The 19,711-nt window shown below is 38.0% G+C and overlaps 1 protein-coding gene across 1 annotated transcript in view; it reads left to right on the top strand.

Annotated features, from left to right (window-relative positions):
- The window catches only part of LOC121368439 (autocrine proliferation repressor protein A-like), a 28,016-nt gene extending 15,041 nt beyond the window's left edge, over positions 1-12,975 (top strand). The window contains exons 8-14 of the mRNA XM_041493171.1: positions 5,719-5,836; positions 7,082-7,169; positions 7,909-7,947; positions 8,557-8,645; positions 10,902-10,995; positions 11,898-11,963; positions 12,669-12,975. Of these exons, the coding sequence (XP_041349105.1) occupies positions 5,719-5,836; positions 7,082-7,169; positions 7,909-7,947; positions 8,557-8,645; positions 10,902-10,995; positions 11,898-11,963; positions 12,669-12,698 (524 nt within the window). The 3' untranslated portion in view covers positions 12,699-12,975. The remainder of the gene's footprint in view (positions 1-5,718; positions 5,837-7,081; positions 7,170-7,908; positions 7,948-8,556; positions 8,646-10,901; positions 10,996-11,897; positions 11,964-12,668) is intronic.
- Positions 12,976-19,711: the final 6,736 nt, after the last annotated feature.

Below are 19,711 nucleotides of genomic sequence, written 5' to 3'. Positions count from 1 at the left end.
AAAAAACATCAAGTATGTTGGTCGAATGCCTTTTAAATAGTGGTGACAGGAACAAAATTCTGCAATATATAAAACGGTTTTAAAATATTTAAGTAAACGGTCAAAACGTGATCATATGGTAGCCATTGTGGTACTAGTGGTGGTGATTGTAATGATGATGATGGTGTTGCTGTTGATGATGATGAGGTCATGTAGCTGATACATATATAATAATGCTGATGGTAGCCATTGTGGTACTAGTGGTGGTGATTGTAATGATGATGATGTTGCTGTTGATGATGATGAGGTCATGTAGCTGATACATATATAATAATGCTGATGGTAGCCATTGTGGTACTAGTGGTGGTGATTGTAATGATGATGATGTTGCTGTTGATGATGATGAGGTCATGTAGCTGATACATATATAATAATGCTGATGGTAGCCATTGTGGTACTAGTGGTGGTGATTGTAATGATGATGATGTTGCTGTTGATGATGATGATGATGAGGTCATGTAGCTGATACATATATAATAATGCTGATGGTAGCCATTGTGGTACTAGTGGTGGTGATTGTAATGATGATGATGTTGCTGTTGATGATGATGAGGTCATGTAGCTGATACATATATAATAATGCTGATGGTAGCCATTGTGGTACTAGTGGTGGTGATTGTAATGATGATGATGATGTTGCTGTTGATGATGATGAGGTCATGTAGCTGATACATATATAATAATGCTGATGGTAGCCATTGTGGTACTAGTGGTGGTGATTGTAATGATGATGATGATTGCTGTTGATGATGATGAGGTCATGTAGCTGATACATATATAATAATGCTGATGGTAGCCATTGTGGTACTAGTGGTGGTGATTGTAATGATGATGATGTTGCTGTTGATGATGATGAGGTCATGTAGCTGATACATATATAATAATGCTGATGGTAGCCATTGTGGTACTAGTGGTGGTGATTGTAATGATGATGATGTTGCTGTTGATGATGATGAGGTCATGTAGCTGATACATATATAATAATGCTGATGGTAGCCATTGTGGTACTAGTGGTGGTGATTGTAATGATGATGATGATGTTGCTGTTGATGATGATGAGGTCATGTAGCTGATACATATATAATAATGCTGATGGTAGCCATTGTGGTACTAGTGGTGGTGATTGTAATGATGATGATGATGTTGCTGTTGATGATGATGAGGTCATGTAGCTGATACATATATAATAATGCTGATGGTAGCCATTGTGGTACTAGTGGTGGTGATTGTAATGATGATGATGTTGCTGTTGATGATGATGAGGTCATGTAGCTGATACATATATAATAATGCTGATGGTAGCCATTGTGGTACTAGTGGTGGTGATTGTAATGATGATGATGTTGCTGTTGATGATGATGAGGTCATGTAGCTGATACATATATAATAATGCTGATGGTAGCCATTGTGGTACTAGTGGTGGTGATTGTAATGATGATGATGATGTTGCTGTTGATGATGATGAGGTCATGTAGCTGATACATATATAATAATGCTGATGGTAGCCATTGTGGTACTAGTGGTGGTGATTGTAATGATGATGATGTTGCTGTTGATGATGATGAGGTCATGTAGCTGATACATATATAATAATGCTGATGGTAGCCATTGTGGTACTAGTGGTGGTGATTGTAATGATGATGATGTTGCTGTTGATGATGATGAGGTCATGTAGCTGATACATATATAATAATGCTGATGGTAGCCATTGTGGTACTAGTGGTGGTGATTGTAATGATGATGATGTTGCTGTTGATGATGATGAGGTCATGTAGCTGATACATATATAATAATGCTGATGGTAGCCATTGTGGTACTAGTGGTGGTGATTGTAATGATGATGATGTTGCTGTTGATGATGATGAGGTCATGTAGCTGATACATATATAATAATGCTGATGGTAGCCATTGTGGTACTAGTGGTGGTGATTGTAATGATGATGATGATGTTGCTGTTGATGATGATGAGGTCATGTAGCTGATACATATATAATAATGCTGATGGTAGCCATTGTGGTACTAGTGGTGGTGATTGTAATAATGATGATGATGTTGCTGTTGATGATGATGAGGTCATGTAGCTGATACATATATAATAATGCTGATGGTAGCCATTGTGGTACTAGTGGTGGTGATTGTAATGATGATGATGATGTTGCTGTTGATGATGATGAGGTCATGTAGCTGATACATATATAATAATGCTGATGGTAGCCATTGTGGTACTAGTGGTGGTGATTGTAATGATGATGATGTTGCTGTTGATGATGATGAGGTCATGTAGCTGATACATATATAATAATGCTGATGGTAGCCATTGTGGTACTAGTGGTGGTGATTGTAATGATGATGATGTTGCTGTTGATGATGATGAGGTCATGTAGCTGATACATATATAATAATGCTGATGGTAGCCATTGTGGTACTAGTGGTGGTGATTGTAATGATGATGATGGTGTTGCTGTTGATGATGATGAGGTCATGTAGCTGATACATATATAATAATGCTGATGGTAGCCATTGTGGTACTAGTGGTGGTGATTGTAATGATGATGATGTTGCTGTTGATGATGATGAGGTCATGTAGCTGATACATATATAATAATGCTGATGGTAGCCATTGTGGTACTAGTGGTGGTGATTGTAATGATGATGATGTTGCTGTTGATGATGATGAGGTCATGTAGCTGATACATATATAATAATGCTGATGGTAGCCATTGTGGTACTAGTGGTGGTGATTGTAATGATGTATGATGTTGCTGTTGATGATGATGAGGTCATGTAGCTGATACATATATAATAATGCTGATGGTAGCCATTGTGGTACTAGTGGTGGTGATTGTAATGATGATGATGTTGCTGTTGATGATGATGAGGTCATGTAGCTGATACATATATAATAATGCTGATGGTAGCCATTGTGGTACTAGTGGTGGTGATTGTAATGATGATGATGTTGCTGTTGATGATGATGAGGTCATGTAGCTGATACATATATAATAATGCTGATGGTAGCCATTGTGGTACTAGTGGTGGTGATTGTAATGATGATGATGATGTTGCTGTTGATGATGATGAGGTCATGTAGCTGATACATATATAATAATGCTGATGGTAGCCATTGTGGTACTAGTGGTGGTGATTGTATGATGATGATGATGTTGCTGTTGATGATGATGAGGTCATGTAGCTGATACATATATAATAATGCTGATGGTAGCCATTGTGGTACTAGTGGTGGTGATTGTATGATGATGATGATGTTGCTGTTGATGATGATGAGGTCATGTAGCTGATACATATATAATAATGCTGATGGTAGCCATTGTGGTACTAGTGGTGGTGATTGTAATGATGATGATGTTGCTGTTGATGATGATGAGGTCATGTAGCTGATACATATATAATAATGCTGATGGTAGCCATTGTGGTACTAGTGGTGGTGATTGTAATGATGATGATGTTGCTGTTGATGATGATGAGGTCATGTAGCTGATACATATATAATAATGCTGATGGTAGCCATTGTGGTACTAGTGGTGGTGATTGTAATGATGATGATGTTGCTGTTGATGATGATGAGGTCATGTAGCTGATACATATATAATAATGCTGATGGTAGCCATTGTGGTACTAGTGGTGGTGATTGTAATGATGATGATGATGTTGCTGTTGATGATGATGAGGTCATGTAGCTGATACATATATAATAATGCTGATGGTAGCCATTGTGGTACTAGTGGTGGTGATTGTATGATGATGATGATGTTGCTGTTGATGATGATGAGGTCATGTAGCTGATACATATATAATAATGCTGATGGTAGCCAGTTGTGGTACTAGATGAGGTCATGTAGCTGATACATATATAATAATGGTGGTGATTGTAATGATGATGATGATGTTGCTGTTGATGATGATGAGGTCATGTAGCTGATACATATATAATAATGCTGATGGTAGCCATTGTGGTACTAGTGGTGGTGATTGTAATGATGATGATGATGTTGCTGTTGATGATGATGAGGTCATGTAGCTGATACATATATAATAATGCTGATGGTAGCCATTGTGGTACTAGTGGTGGTGATTGTATGATGATGATGATGTTGCTGTTGATGATGATGAGGTCATGTAGCTGATACATATATAATAATGCTGATGGTAGCCATTGTGGTACTAGTGGTGGTGATGTACTAGTGGTGGTGATTGTAATGATGATGATGTGTTGCTGTTGATGATGATGAGGTCATGTAGCTGATACATATATAATAATGCTGATGGTAGCCATTGTGGTACTAGTGGTGGTGATTGTAATGATGATGATGTTGCTGTTGATGATGATGAGGTCATGTAGCTGATACATATATAATAATGCTGATGGTAGCCATTGTGGTACTAGTGGTGGTGATTGTAATGATGATGATGATGTTGCTGTTGATGATGATGAGGTCATGTAGCTGATACATATATAATAATGCTGATGGTAGCCATTGTGGTACTAGTGGTGGTGATTGTAATGATGATGATGTTGCTGTTGATGATGATGAGGTCATGTAGCTGATACATATATAATAATGCTGATGGTAGCCATTGTGGTACTAGTGGTGGTGATTGTAATGATGATGATGTTGCTGTTGATGATGATGAGGTCATGTAGCTGATACATATATAATAATGCTGATGGTAGCCATTGTGGTACTAGTGGTGGTGATTGTATGATGATGATGATGATGGTGTTGCTGTTGATGATGATGAGGTCATGTAGCTGATACATATATAATAATGCTGATGGTAGCCATTGTGGTACTAGTGGTGGTGATTGTAATGATGATGATGGTGTTGCTGTTGATGATGATGAGGTCATGTAGCTGATACATATATAATAATGCTGATGGTAGCCATTGTGGTACTAGTGGTGGTTGTGGTACTAGTGGTGGTGATTGTAATGATGATGATGGTGTTGCTGTTGATGATGATGAGGTCATGTAGCTGATACATATATAATAATGCTGATGGTAGCCATTGTGGTACTAGTGGTGGTGATTGTAATGATGATGATGATGTTGCTGTTGATGATGATGAGGTCATGTAGCTGATACATATATAATAATGCTGATGGTAGCCATGGTTTTATAAGTGATGGTGATTGTGCAGGGCATCTAGAATGTTTTTATAAAATCCACTAGCCATGGGATCAGTGATTTAAAAACGTACTATCCACGATTAAAAATTCACTAGCCCTACTTTACTACTAAATAATAGTAATAATCAGATATGTCAGCTAAAGAGGGAGATATAGCTTAAATACACTAACATCGGGGGTTGGGGTTGGGTCAGGATATTCATATTTACAAAATAGACTTAACTGCGACATTTAACAATTATTTGTTTTTACTGGCTGTCTGGCATATTGATAGTAGTTATTTACTAGTCCAACATTGAATATTACTAGCCATGGGAGTGGGGCTACCATAATCTAGAAGCTCTGTTGTGTTGATGATAATGTGGGTGGTGATGGTGTCCATGATGATAATTCCAATGGCCATACGTTATTTGCTTTATGGTGATGATACCGATGATGAAATTGAAGATGATGTCGATAATATTTTGATACACATTCATCTGTTTGAACAGGTTACCTAGATCGATATACACATTCATCTGTTTGAACAGGTTACCTAGATCGACTTACCATGCCTAAATACATTGTGACGGCCAGTGGAGACGAGTTCTTCATCCCTGATGATTCTTATTATTACTTGAATAACCTTCCAGGTGAAAACTACCTGAGGTATGGACAATATCTCTATAAGTTATACACTAATGAACAATTAAAATTATTCCTGATGATTCTTATTAAATAACCTTCTAGGTGAAAACTACCTCAGGTATGGACAATATTTTTATAAGTTATACACTAATGAAAAATTTAAATTATCCTTGATGATTCTTATGATTATTTAAATAACTTCCCAGGTAACAATTACCTGAGGTATGTACAAGTTATGCTCTGATGAACAGTTAAAATTATCCCTGATGAATCTTATAATATAACCTTCCAGGTGAAAACTATCTACGGTATGGGCAATATTTCTATAAGTTATACACTAATGAACAATTAAAATTATCCTTGATGATTCTTATGATCACTTAAATAACCTCCAAGGTAACAACTACCTGATGTGTGTACAAGTTATGCTCTGATGAACAATTAAAATTATCCTTGATGATTCTAATGATTATTTAAATAACCTCCCAGGTGAAAACTACCTCAGGTATGGACAATATTTCTATAAGGTATACACTAATGAACAATTAAAATTATCCTTGATGATTCTTGTGGTCACTTAAATAACCTCCAAGGTAACAACTACAAGGTATACTCTGATGAACAATTAAAATGATATCTGATGATTCTTATTATTACTTAATTAAACTCCCAGGTAAAAACTACCTCAGGTATGGACAATATTTCTATTAGTTTTGTACACTAATGTACAATTAAAATTATCCTTGATGATTCTTATTATTACTTAAATAACATCCCAGGTAACAACTACACGAGGTATTAAAATAGGTCTTTACGTTATACACTAATGAACAATTAAAATTAAAATACGAATTGTTGCTAAAGAATTACTGACACAAAAATAGTTGGGTTCATGTAACACAAACGTCTAAAGGTGTTTTAGTTCATAATAACTTCAATTTGTTGTTGCTTTGTTTCATTCTTATAATGTTGTTTTCTTATATTATTACTTGTAAACAATTTAAAGATGACCCATTATTATTATTTGTTTTATTATTATTATTATTATTATTATTTATTATTATAATATTTTTGGTTGTTTTGAAAATGTATTAATTTATTATTATTATTGTTGTTGTTGTTGTTGTTGTTGTTATTATTATTGTTGTTACTATTATTACCAACTTTGATAATTTTTCTTCTTTTTTGTTGTTATTGCTTTTTATTTTTTTAAAGTTGTTATCAGTTTTATTATCAATGTCATTATTAACTTATTTATTATAACAGAGTCATACCCAACGCTGATCATAGCTTAACGGGTCACCGTGTATCTTTGTTCTTGGGCATGAGGACCTTTTATCTCAGTGTTCTAGAGGTAAGATAAAATGTCAACACAACACATCGTCTAGTACAGTGATAATGAGATATTCTATAAATAACCATCGTATCATACAGGCCACTAGTACATGTTTAAAGATTAGTGAATATGTATGCAGGTGGCGAGGATTGAATTATCTTGTATACACAAAGGTATCGAGTGCCTAGGGTGTTTTAACAGCCCACATTTTTTTTCTTTCACCCCATGTTTAAAGCCGTAGCCAGGATTTTATATTGGGGAGGGGAGAGAGGGGAGGGCACCCGCATTGTATATGAGTTATATTATGGGTTAACATAAATATACACAAATAATTGCAATGTCTCCAAAACTAAAATTATCGGTAAAAATGTATTGGAGTGACATGACCCCTCCTTGCTGAAGCAATTTTGTTTTCATATACATGTATTTTCTGAGAAAGCATGACTCACCCCCCCCCCCCCCCCCCCAAACACACACACACTCACACACTGTTATAGTTAGCAGTAAACAATAATAGACAACACTTGCCAAATATATATTTTGTTAGATTCGCAGTCAAACACTTCACTGCTCTAATCAGCATAAATTACTGACTACAGTAAATATATGAATGCGTGATATTGACTGTCCTGTCCAACCCTCACATACTTAATTATGGATACTTAAGCTATTATATTGCAAACATATGAATGCTTTATTAGATAATATTTTATCCTCGATAAACTATTTCTACACTGTTTTAACATGTCTTTTTCAGAACATAAATCGACCAAATATTACATGGAATAGAGAAGTGGTAAGTGACTTATATACATTATTTGGTGGGACGTCAATATGATTTTTGAATAGAGAGCTTACAGGACATGGTTAAAAAGTATATACATATCAATACATACCAGTGCCAGGTTTGCCCACTTTTTCCTGTATTTAAGCGGGATCGACCGCAAAGCATGTAAACCCCATGCATATGGTTACGTTAAAGAGCATCCTTTTTATGGATGCCTCGATAGCTCAGAACGTATCTTTGCAAGTCTGCAAGTTGCGGGCGATTCGGTGCCACACGTTCGAGTCCCAGCAACGGCATGAGACAATTTGTGAGGCCAGAAATGATTTAATTATCCCCTGCGCCAGTTTGTTAATATATGTGTATGTAGTAGTCAACCTCGACATACATACGATATATAGATATTCATACATCAATACATACATATTTATATAACATATCAAAATCAATACTGTTTTATTATATTATAATAGAATTTGTGTTTTTATTTTGTATTAAGAAAAGATGTTATGTAGGCAAGTGAGGCTTTACTTTAAAGATTACACACTACCAGCATGTCGTTTCAGAAATACACTTCCGTGGTCTGTTAAATTACTTCAGAATATTTTCTGTATTTTGTAGTACAAAGATGGTGGACGTATCACCGTGTACACGGACAGAAAACCCGATCTAATTCGTTATCACTATGCCACAACAATGGGAGGTAGCAGGTGCAGTATTTGTAAATATATTTAGGCAGAACAGTCATCATGCATTTTGTTCTGACTGGTTTAGGTTTTAAACTTAGATTCAAATACGCTATATATCCATAAATAGTGGACTTCTCAGATTCTCCATCCCCACCTCCATCTCAAACGTCTAGGAGACAGGTAGCTAGAGGACTCTTAATTGATCCATAATATATACCAGTGCACCACGGCTGGTATATCAAAGGCCGTGGTATGTGCTATATTGCATTTAAAAGATCCCTTGCTACTAATGGAAAAATGTAGCGGGTTTCCTCTTTAATACTATATGTTAAAATTACCAAATATTTGACATCCAGTAGCCGATTATTAATAAATCAACGTGGTGTCGTTAAACAAGACAAATTTTAAAATAAACTTTGGTCGGTATGCAAAAGATACCTACAGTTAAAACGTCCTTAACAATGGGCATGTCAGGGTATTACACATTTTAAAATAAACTTTGATCGGTATGCAAAAGATACCTACAGTTAAAAAGTCCTTAACAATGGGGCATGTCAGGGTATTACACATTTTTTTTTATAAAGGCACTAGCCCAAATTTCTTATTAATTACAACAAATTATAAGGTTGAAAACCGATATATACTCTGTCAAAATAGAAACGCTTAGGCGAAATATTCATGGAATTATCTCTTTAATACAAAGTGGCATAATTTCGTTATTTATGATCGTATCACAGTCAAATTTGACATGAGTATGTGACAATGTTCTTGCTATGGACTGACGGCAATGGAGGCGTTTTCGTCACCAAACAGCGTTGCACGAGGGCGCTGAAATCAGCAGCAGCAATCACTGCGCGACATCTCCTTGTCATAGACTGAACCGGGCACGTGGAATCCTAGCCCATTCGTCCTGCAGTGCATGTGACAGTTGCGGAAGCGTCTGAGGCTCCGGGTCACGCTGGCGTACACGTCTGTCCAGTTCGTCCCATAGATGTTCAATGGGGTTGAGATCTGGCGATCTTGATGGCCATGGCAGCACATTAATGTTCTCATTCTGTAGGAAATCCATTGTTACACGTGCCGTATGCGGCCTGGCATTATCCTGCTGAAAGAGTTCTCTCTGTCGATCCAAAATGGGAAGCATGTGACGGCGAAGAATTTCATCTCGGTAGCGTACAGCTGTCAGGTTGCCTTGTACGGACACAAGTTCACTTCTGCCGATGTATGAGATGGCTCCCCACACCATGATACTCCCTCTACCGAATCTGTCAACTTTGGTGACGCAGTTGTTGGCAAAACCTTCATTGCGGCGTATGTAAAAACGTTGTCGTCCATCACGTCGCTGTAGAAGGAAACGTGACTCGTCGCTGAACCATACTCGCCGCCAGTTTCCCAAGTTCCACCCCTGTACATTCGTGCACCAGCGAACACGTAAATGTCGACGTTGACATCGCAGGACGGGGCTAACATACAGTCTCCTAGCCCGTAAACCGGCTTCTCGAAGTCGGTTCCGAATGGTTTGTGCAGACACCCTTCTCAAACCACGTATGCGTCCAGCAGTGTTCGTTGCTGTGGCAGTTCGGTGACGCAAGTGCAGAAACCGGATGTAGCGATCTTGTGCTGCAGTCGTTATGCGAGGTCTTCCACTTCTGGGCCGGTCTTCAACTGATTGAAACTGCTGGTACCTGTCCCAGAAACGTCAAATGGTGCTCTGATGGACGTTCATGTGGCGTGCGACTGCTGACTGCGATTCACCTAACTGGAGGCGGCCTATTGCAATCTTTCGATTTGGCAGGCTTAGTCTTGTCATCTTGTAACTCGTCTACGTCGAAATGGAAATGAGGCATCATTGCGAGCATTGCAGCTTTAAATACCTATCACTACCCCAATATTTTCCCCGAGTTTCACGTGCATTCGCCAAAATCTGACCATTTCACGCCGATTTCCTGCAATTGTCGCACAACGTGCCACAACGTACCACAACGTGCGTTAAATTTGTTTTATGGTGCATTTGGGCATGCAGTCCCATTCCAGGAACATTAACAAACATGGTCATTCAGCAACATTGTACAAAAAACCGATATGTTGTAAAATCAAACACTTTTCTTCTTTCCCTATCATCTATGCGTTTCTTTTTGACAGAGTATATGTTTCCGACCCGCCCAAGAAGCTTAAATTGCGACTTTCTGTTTTCTTGATTTCTCACATACCAGTATTTACCAATTATCATGCCAGATGCCTCCAACAAGCCAATGCAAATTAATTTTCTCATTTCAGACGGGACTTCCGTTTGGCCATTGCAGATCCAAACAACCCAAGTGGAAGTATCCTACAGCCAGTCATATGGAAAGTTGATGCGGTGAAAAAGAAGGTATATTTATATTTTCTTTTAAAGGGACATACCCTAGTTTTTAAACACTAAGGTATATTTTTTACTATTATAGCCGTTTTGATAACTCAAATCATACTTTACTTAGATTTTATGGTTTAGATTATCAATTTCCGTACATTCGAAGTGTTTTTGGTTATCCTGGTGTTTTTAATATCACAAAATGCATTTCTCTTGCTATGCAATTCATTCTTTTGTTTCTACCATGCATAGTACAGTGTGTCTTATATTGAAATTACGTCTTTATACTAGCATCTCACTAGAATGGTACACAAATGATGTGTTTGTAATAGCATATCAATAGAAAGGACCACAAATGACGTGTTTGTACCAATATCTCACTAGAAAGGATCACAAATGACGTGTTTGTACTAACATCTCACTAGAAACGACCAAAAATGACGTGTTTGTGCTATCACTAGAAGGACCACAAATGACGTGTTTGTATTAGCATCTCACTAGAAAGGATCACAAATGACGTGTTTGTACTATCATTAGAAAGGATCACAAATGACGTGTTTGTACTGTCATCTCACTAGAAAGGACCACAAATGACGTGTTTGTAGGCCTACTATCATTACAAAGGACCACAAATGACGTGTTTGTACTAGCATCTCACTAGAAAGGACTACAAATGACGTGTTTGTACTATCACTAAAAAGGACCACAAATGACGTATTTGTACTAGCATCTCACTAGAAAGGACCACAAATGACGTGTTTGTACTATCACTAGAAAGGACCACAGATGACGTGTTTGTACTATCACTAGAAAGGACCACAAATGACGTGTTTGTGTTATCATATCAAGTGGTATATAAGTTATAGGGTATTTTTTATATCTTTTTTAAAGTGACAAAAGTATTTATCTTTTCTATCATCCAGAGCGACACAGAATACACCGTATATCAGAGTAATCCGGTAGTTGGCTGGAAAGCTTACTTCATAGAGGTAAGAAAGTCGTAAACATTAATGACAGTATATTCTTTATTGCATACTTCTTTATACTCATATCAATTTCTTTTAAATAATTGCATCGTTTATAGCCGATAATTAAAAATACTCGTGCATCCTAGTATTTTCCATATCATTTTACCATAGTTTGATGTATTTTTGGTGCTGGGGTGTCGTTAAACATTCATTTTCTTTTCATGGAAAGATCTTCAGTACAGTTGAGGGTATAAATTATTCAGTTCATTACTATAATGGCATTGCATGTATAGTATTCCTTTAAATATTACATAATTTTAATCACTATTTTATTACCCACCAACAAATTAATTGCCATCATTAATGTTATTATCCACCAAAAAATATTTAAAACGTTAATTTGGTAAATTTGCCTTATTAATAATATATAATTCAAGAACTTTTGGCACACACTTTAGCATTAGAAGCAGCCCCCACCCTGATTATACATTGGCCCCTCCAACTGAAAGGCGAATTAATAAATACACCCCCCCCCCCCCCCCCCAAATTACTGACATCTTATAACGACTATGAGGCTTATAAAATGTGTCTCTCCACTATCACATTTCTGAGACAACCCTTACTAATATGTCAATATAAAATTTAATTACTGTTTACTATTGTTATTAAGCTCATATTTTAATACTTTGCTCTGCTAATAAAAATTAGGTTTTTTTCCCAATCTAGATGACATTTAAAGGTCCAGGACGACAGTGAATTTGAGTTTACCACGGAAACCCAGATAATTCCAGACACGTTTGCTGTCCCCGACTGTCATGGTATCGAATGTCGTGGAAAACTGGTATGACGAGTCTCGATCGGGATCTTGGTACGATGAAATGCAATCAGTCAACTAACTTATTTTAAACATTAATGTTTAATAGTGTATTGATTAAATTCTGAATAAAAACCCCAGACAGCCTACTTTTCACTTCATTTGAAATGCCCTTGATGCTGTAAAACTTTGCTAATAAAGAAATACATTTATTTCTAATTGCTTGTAATTTGTTGTGGTTGCAGGTTATTCACAGTTCTAAATAAAAACAATTATTAGATTTTAGATTGCAAGGTTGTTTATACATACATATATACATACCAGGGCTCACGCGAAGTGAGCTCAAACTTCGCTTTGACCAGCTTGACTTCGCCGTGGCAGTCAAAGTAAGGGGAAATCTCTGTCGCCTTTGAAAAATGGTGACTACTTGCATTGTACACAATCACTGATGAACAGTCAAGAACACCTATTCATAGATAGTAAATAAGTGTTAAGTGTCTGTAGTTCGAAGCAACACTGGCGCTCCAAAACCACAGGCTCACAGATAGGCGGTAGGTCTGCATGAGTTACTGACTGTTTAAGTGTATAACTTTAATTATATTGTCAGGCGTGGTGTGCTGGAAATTGTACAATGGTGGGGATCTACCCTTTTTTTCAGGCAGACTTCGACGTAAATATATATATATATATATATATATATATATATATATATATATATATATATATATATATATATATATATGTATATATATATATATATATATATATATATATATATATATATATATATATATATATATATATATATATATATATATATATATATATATATATATATATATATATATATGCGGGGAGTGATTAACTAGTTTCACGCAGACTTTCTCAAAATTAATAAATTCAACATGCAAACAAAGATTTGTAATTATAAACAATACAGGGAAACCTGTCGTAGCAGCCACCTGTAATCAGCGGTCTCCTGCTGTAAGCAGCCATTTGTTCCTTACCACAAGGTGCACCAAATAAACGACCCTCGCACCTGTTATCCACTGAGTCCGACATCACCACTGTGTTTCAATCAAGAAATTGTTAGGTCAGGTCAGGTCAGGTCATAGGGCTTTATGTGCACGTTCAGAGCAATCTGTTGTAGCGCACGCTTATCCTGGCACAAGAGCCGGCCTTGGCCGGCTCCTCCGTCCAGGACAGGAAAGGTGGGGTGGGAAGGAGGAGGGATCGCCTGCACTGACAGGTGCAAGGGAGCACCAGCAGCCTGACCGTGGTCGGTAACAGGCGGGGGGGGGGGGGGGGGGGGGGTAGTGCTGCTATGGAATTTTGAAGGAGCAAAAATAGTGCCAAAGAGAAAAAGGTGCGCAATTTTGATTAAAAAGATTTGCCGCAATTTTGAACGGTCGGTCAAAAAGAAAGATCAAGAGCTAACATAGGTTTTGATTTTAGTGAGTCGAGAGTAGCTCATTAATTAGACCTATTTGATGCTGGGGTGTCTCCTAGGTTGCGTATAGGGCACTTAAAAAGGGCCTAACCGCTTCTGGTCGTAGCATGACAACCCAGGGGAGACTCGTGCAATTAGTGTATTTAAACCGGTAGATAAGGCGCCGTGATGATGTCCCGGGGTATTGGTTGGTCTTGTTGTCTTGAAGGCGTCCTCCGTTTCAGTGTCACCAAGTGCCCAAGTAGTCCACCAGCAGCAAGTATTTGGGATTGGAGTAGGGGAGGCCTTTTGTCCAGCTTCCCCTAGGTGCATTGAAATTGTGTACTCGGAGCTGGTTTTCTTTTGCCCAGCTCCTTATTAGAGTACGTGCTGGGCCATTAATTGTGGGCGGGTGCATTGTTATCATTAGTCAATGCACCCTATGTACTGTTGCGGTTGTGCGTGCAGTCTGTTTGGAAAACCCTAGTTTGGTGTTAAGGTTGTTCATAATGTCCTAAGTCCCTACTCTGGTGTAATCCACCGGCTAATCAAAGCCACCCATCCCTCCTCCCCATCCTTTGGATTATAATGAAATGCAAGGAGGGGGGGGGGGATTATACTAGCCTAGCTATTTAATTTGAAGGGTATTTCCTTATAGTGTAGGTTTTGGTTTAAAAAGCCTAGTGCTTAACATGTCTTATTGGTAGCAAAAACAAATGTCAATTAGGCAATAAGGCAGACAACTGTCGTTTATATAAACAATTGTATACATGTACATGACTAATAGATAGTTTCCCGCTCCCACCCAAGATCCCCCTGACTAGGGTTTCAACTATCTTCTGAGATAAAGATTACATGGCTGGTTAATATCTAATAGGTTAAACTTACTTTGTTTCTATCCGGTTTTCAATTTTCTTAACTGTATCTTCGTCTGGAACCCTATTTAACTCACCTTATTTTGCTGTAATACAGTTTGAATTTACTAATACATGGTGCAGGTAAAAAAAAGTCGTGAAAGTTATTTACAGTATTGCGGTGCCCACTTAAAGGGGTTAGCTGCAGCAGAAGTTCCTAGAAAAAAAAGAGTTAATGCATTTATAAATATATACAAATTATAACAACTATTTATAATTATACGATAATAGAATATAGTATAGTCATTCGTCAATTAATAATAACCAGCTGACCCCCTACCGTTGATTCCCCGGGATGGAGTGCATAATCGAAGGTCGAGTGCATATGGTCGCTGCTCCATCCGAGGAACGTACAGGCGGGTTGAGAGAGAGAGAGAGAGAGAGAGAGAGAGAGAGAGAGAGAGAGAGAGAGAGAGAGAGAGAGAGAGAGAACTAAATAGTTAAGGTCATCCGTCACTAATTTGATTGTCGAGTGCTTAGGGTCGCAGCTCCATCCGAGAGACGTACAAGTGTGACAGTGTTGCGTGAAATAGAAGAAGAAGAAGAAGAAGAAAGAAAGAAAAAAAAAAACCCCTATATTTGTAATTGTAGTCATTCGTCATTAAATTGCTTGTTAACCATCCCGCCGTTGGTCCCCGGGCTGGAGTGCTTAGGGTCGCTGCTCCATCCGAGAGACGTACAGGCGGGCGGTGTTATAAGCAATACCTAATTGACCCAGGACTCTGCATCTAATCCCCACTCCGCGAGAGGGTCGTTAGAGCGGGGGTGAAGTAGTGAGTTAGGGGTAATTATAGTGGCAAGGTTGACTTTAGTTAGTGATTCTAACATTATTTTTTCTATGATTGTGGTGCAGCATGCAGTCCAGAAGGTAATGTTTCATGTTTTCTGGAGTGCCACACTCACAGTTAATACTTTTATTAGTTATTATGAAGGAACAGCTATTAAGTTGCATTGATTTTCCTATTCGATGTTTAGTAATAGTTTTATCTATATGAGTGATTAGATGTTTAGGTCTTAAAGAGTTAACTATTGGTTTAATATTATAATGCCATGTATCAGGTGTTTGGTCCCATTTTTCTTGCCATTTGCTAATGTAGTGTTTCCTTGCTTTGGACATGAGTTCAGTGATGCCTAGTGGTAGTGCTTTAATGCTGTTAGTGCTGGTGATTGATAGTGCTGTTTTGGCTCCATAGTCTGCTACTCCATTGCCAATTATTCCTACGTGAGCTGGGACCCATTCGAAGACTACATTTAGTTTAAGTTGGTTTATTTCACTGAGTACATTATGGATAGCTGCTATTATGTCTTATGTAGATTTATTTGTTTGAAGTGATTGTATAGAGCTGAGACTATCAGAGAAAATGACGCTTTTAGTATACCGGTATTTTTTAGATTTAATCCAAATGAGAGCTTCATGTATGGCTGTCAGTTCTGCTGTATACACTGATAAGTTATCTGACAGCCTTGTATATTTAATTAATTTAGAATGTCTGGATATTTTTTCTTCTATTGCTGCAAAGCCAATCCTACCGATATCTGGATTTTTAGAGCCATCCGTATAAATGTGGATGTGCTCGGGATAATTTTCATTGGCTGCGGCTTCGAACAGGATTTTTTAAAAGGGTAGAAATGGAGTTGCATCGGTAGCTTTATTAATTAGATAAGGGGTGTGGCAATCTACTGGCTGACTGACATGGTATAATGCCACTGGTGTGTTATCTATTCCTACTTCTATTTTTATTTTGCTAGCTTTAGTGGCGAAAGAGTCATTAAGTTTACGGTTAGTTTTAAATACCTGCCCTGGTTTAGCTATTATAGGTGTGAGTTCCTGAACTGGGTGGTCTAGTTTAAGAGAATGAATTTTGAGATGGTAATTAAGATGTTGAATTTTACGGCGATACTTCAGTGGGATAATATTAAACTCGACTTCTAAGCTTTGTCCGCTAGTGTTTAATGGAACTTTAGCTATTATTCTAAGAGCTTGATTTTGAATGACATCTAGTTTATGTAGCAGCTTTGGGGCAGCGCAACTGTAGGCTTGGGCTCCATAATCTATTCTGGAGAGTTCTGCGACAGCGAGAAGAGCGATACCGCCGGAAGAACGAGACTCTTATTTCAGACGTTAAAAGGAATCGCGAGTCTGTGGTGAAACTGGAAAAATGCAATGAAGTTCTTCAGAAGGAAATTTCAGTCAAGAAGAGAAGATTGCAGAACTGGAAAAGCAAAACCGACTACACTGTAAATACGACCAACTTCTTAAAGAGAATGCCAAGTTATACCAGGATATATTGAGGTTAAAAAGTACCATTGATTCTAAAAAAAAAGAAATATTAATTCTCCAGAAGAAAATCTAAATGGAATGAACGATGATGGACAAGACGTCCTGGCGGACGATGGCCGGTTCTGGGGGTGTAATGGTCAGCGGTTTTTGTATAGATGTAACTTGGAGGAGTGCCGTGTGGAACTGGTACACAAGTGCGAAGAGAACACGTTCCTCAACTACAAGATTCATGAAGTAAGTTGAAAGAACAAGCCAGACTTATAGGAGCGCTGACCTCAACACCAACAGTGGCGCTTCCACAGATTAGACTCATATGTCAATCGAGTAAAAAACTAGACATGGAAACACATAAGCCTAATATGCTGTCGACGGGAAAACAATAACAATTACGTGTGGGCCTATCTTCCTGGCAAGACGAGGAGCATGGAGAAATGGAGGCGGGGGTTGGAGGGTGGGGGACCGGCAGTGAAAGTTATACTCTCCATGGGTATCGCAATATATGAGCATGCAGTCATGCCTATGGCGAAATAAACTAAACATTTTCAGAAAGAAAGTCCGATAAAACTGATACTAAAACATCTCAAAATCTGAACAAACATCAGAAGTAATGTGACTGCAAAACCCTTTCATATAACATTTCAAAAGTGTACATACGTTAATAGCCTATTTATTCTCCCAAGAAATGTTTCAAAGAGAATGATTATACTAGTATGAATACATGTATATTGTTCATCAGCCTATTTGAAATTGTCATAGAATTGACCATATCTTAACCAAATATTTTGAGTGAATAAATTCAGTGCATCTTTATCACATACTCTGCTGTTTATTTTATGAATAGTGTATAGTTGTTGGTGGACAACAGCATCTTAACAGTTGCTGAACACTCAGGATAGTGCCTTTAAAGAGCTAAAAATAAAGGAAATAATTTGTTATTTAGCAATACTTTAGCACATTATTAGTGGAAGTAAAAACATCTCCATCTCTCTCTCTCTCTCTCTCTCTCTCTCTCTCTCTCTCTCTCTCTCTCTCTCTCTCTCTCTCTCTCTCTCTCTCTCTTTATCCCCCTATCCCCTTCTCTGTCTGTTTACTTCTCGATCTGATAACGAAATACCCACAAATTAGACGCCAAATGGCCGTACATAGTTTAAAATGCACACACGCACACAAACATGCATCCACCAGGCGCGTGTGCACGAAATTATGCAAGGGGGATCTAGACCGTGCCGTGCGAAGGTACTAGTGTGTTCCGTCCAGGTTGCCCCCGGAACATATGCATATATATATATATATATATGAAGAAAACAACCCTTCACTCTACACACGCCCCTGTACACACACAGATCGATAACCTGTGTCGACTGTGGATGTGGCGTTCTCAGTGGTGTAAACTGGTGATATCCGGGGAATTCCCGTGTCGTGTCCCAGTAACTATTTCATTGTAGATGCCCTAGTTTTTGGGGGGTTTAATGCCATTTAAAAATACTTATATAGAACTTAGTTATAAATAAATATTTTTAATTGAATTAAAAAAATAGTAAATTTCTGATAAAAAGGAAAATATAATTGTTTTATGCACTCAAAGTCGCACTGTGACTGTTTTGAATGGTGTTTATATGCGTTATATTACATGTTTCTGTTTGTCCTAGGACATGGTTGTGTCGTCTGCGTGATGGGCTGACGTGCTCATCACAACGGGTTCGAGTCCCCTTGTGGTGCGCTTCTCAGAGCTGCGTACGCATGCTTCGCGAAGTGTCTCTAGGGAAGAACCCAAAACCAAACCTACCTTTTTATCTTACATTATTTATTTATTTATTTACTTACTTAATTACTTTTACTATTACATTCTTTGAAAAAGGAAATAATAACTAGCGGGCTGTGTTTTTCGACGGGGGCCTCGATGGCGTCGTGGTTAGGCCATCGGTCTACAGGCTGGTAGGTACTGGGTTCGTATCCCAGTCGAGGCATGGGATTTTTAATCCAGATACCGACTCCAAACCCTGAGTGAGTGCTCCGCAAGGCTCAATGGGTAGGTGTAAACCACTTGCACCGACCAGTGATCCATAACTGGTTCAACAAAGGCCATGGTTTGTGCTATCCTGTCTGTGGGAAGCGCAAATAAAAGATCCCTTGCTGCCTGTCGTAAAAGAGTAGCCTATGTGGCGACAGCGGGTTCTCTCTAAAAAAACAGTGTCAGAATGATCATATCTTTGACGTCCAATAGCCGATGATAAGATAAAAAAAAATCAATGTGTTCCAGTGGCGTTAAATAAACAAACTTTACTCTTCTTTTTTTTCGAGGGGGGGGGGGGGGGGGGGGCGTGGGTTTTT

Source organism: Gigantopelta aegis, chromosome 3 (assembly GCF_016097555.1).
Source record: "Gigantopelta aegis isolate Gae_Host chromosome 3, Gae_host_genome, whole genome shotgun sequence".
In the NCBI taxonomy this organism is placed as follows: domain Eukaryota; kingdom Metazoa; phylum Mollusca; class Gastropoda; order Neomphalida; family Peltospiridae; genus Gigantopelta; species Gigantopelta aegis.
Note: the sequence above shows the minus strand (reverse complement) of the source record. Positions and strands in the feature narration are given on the sequence as shown.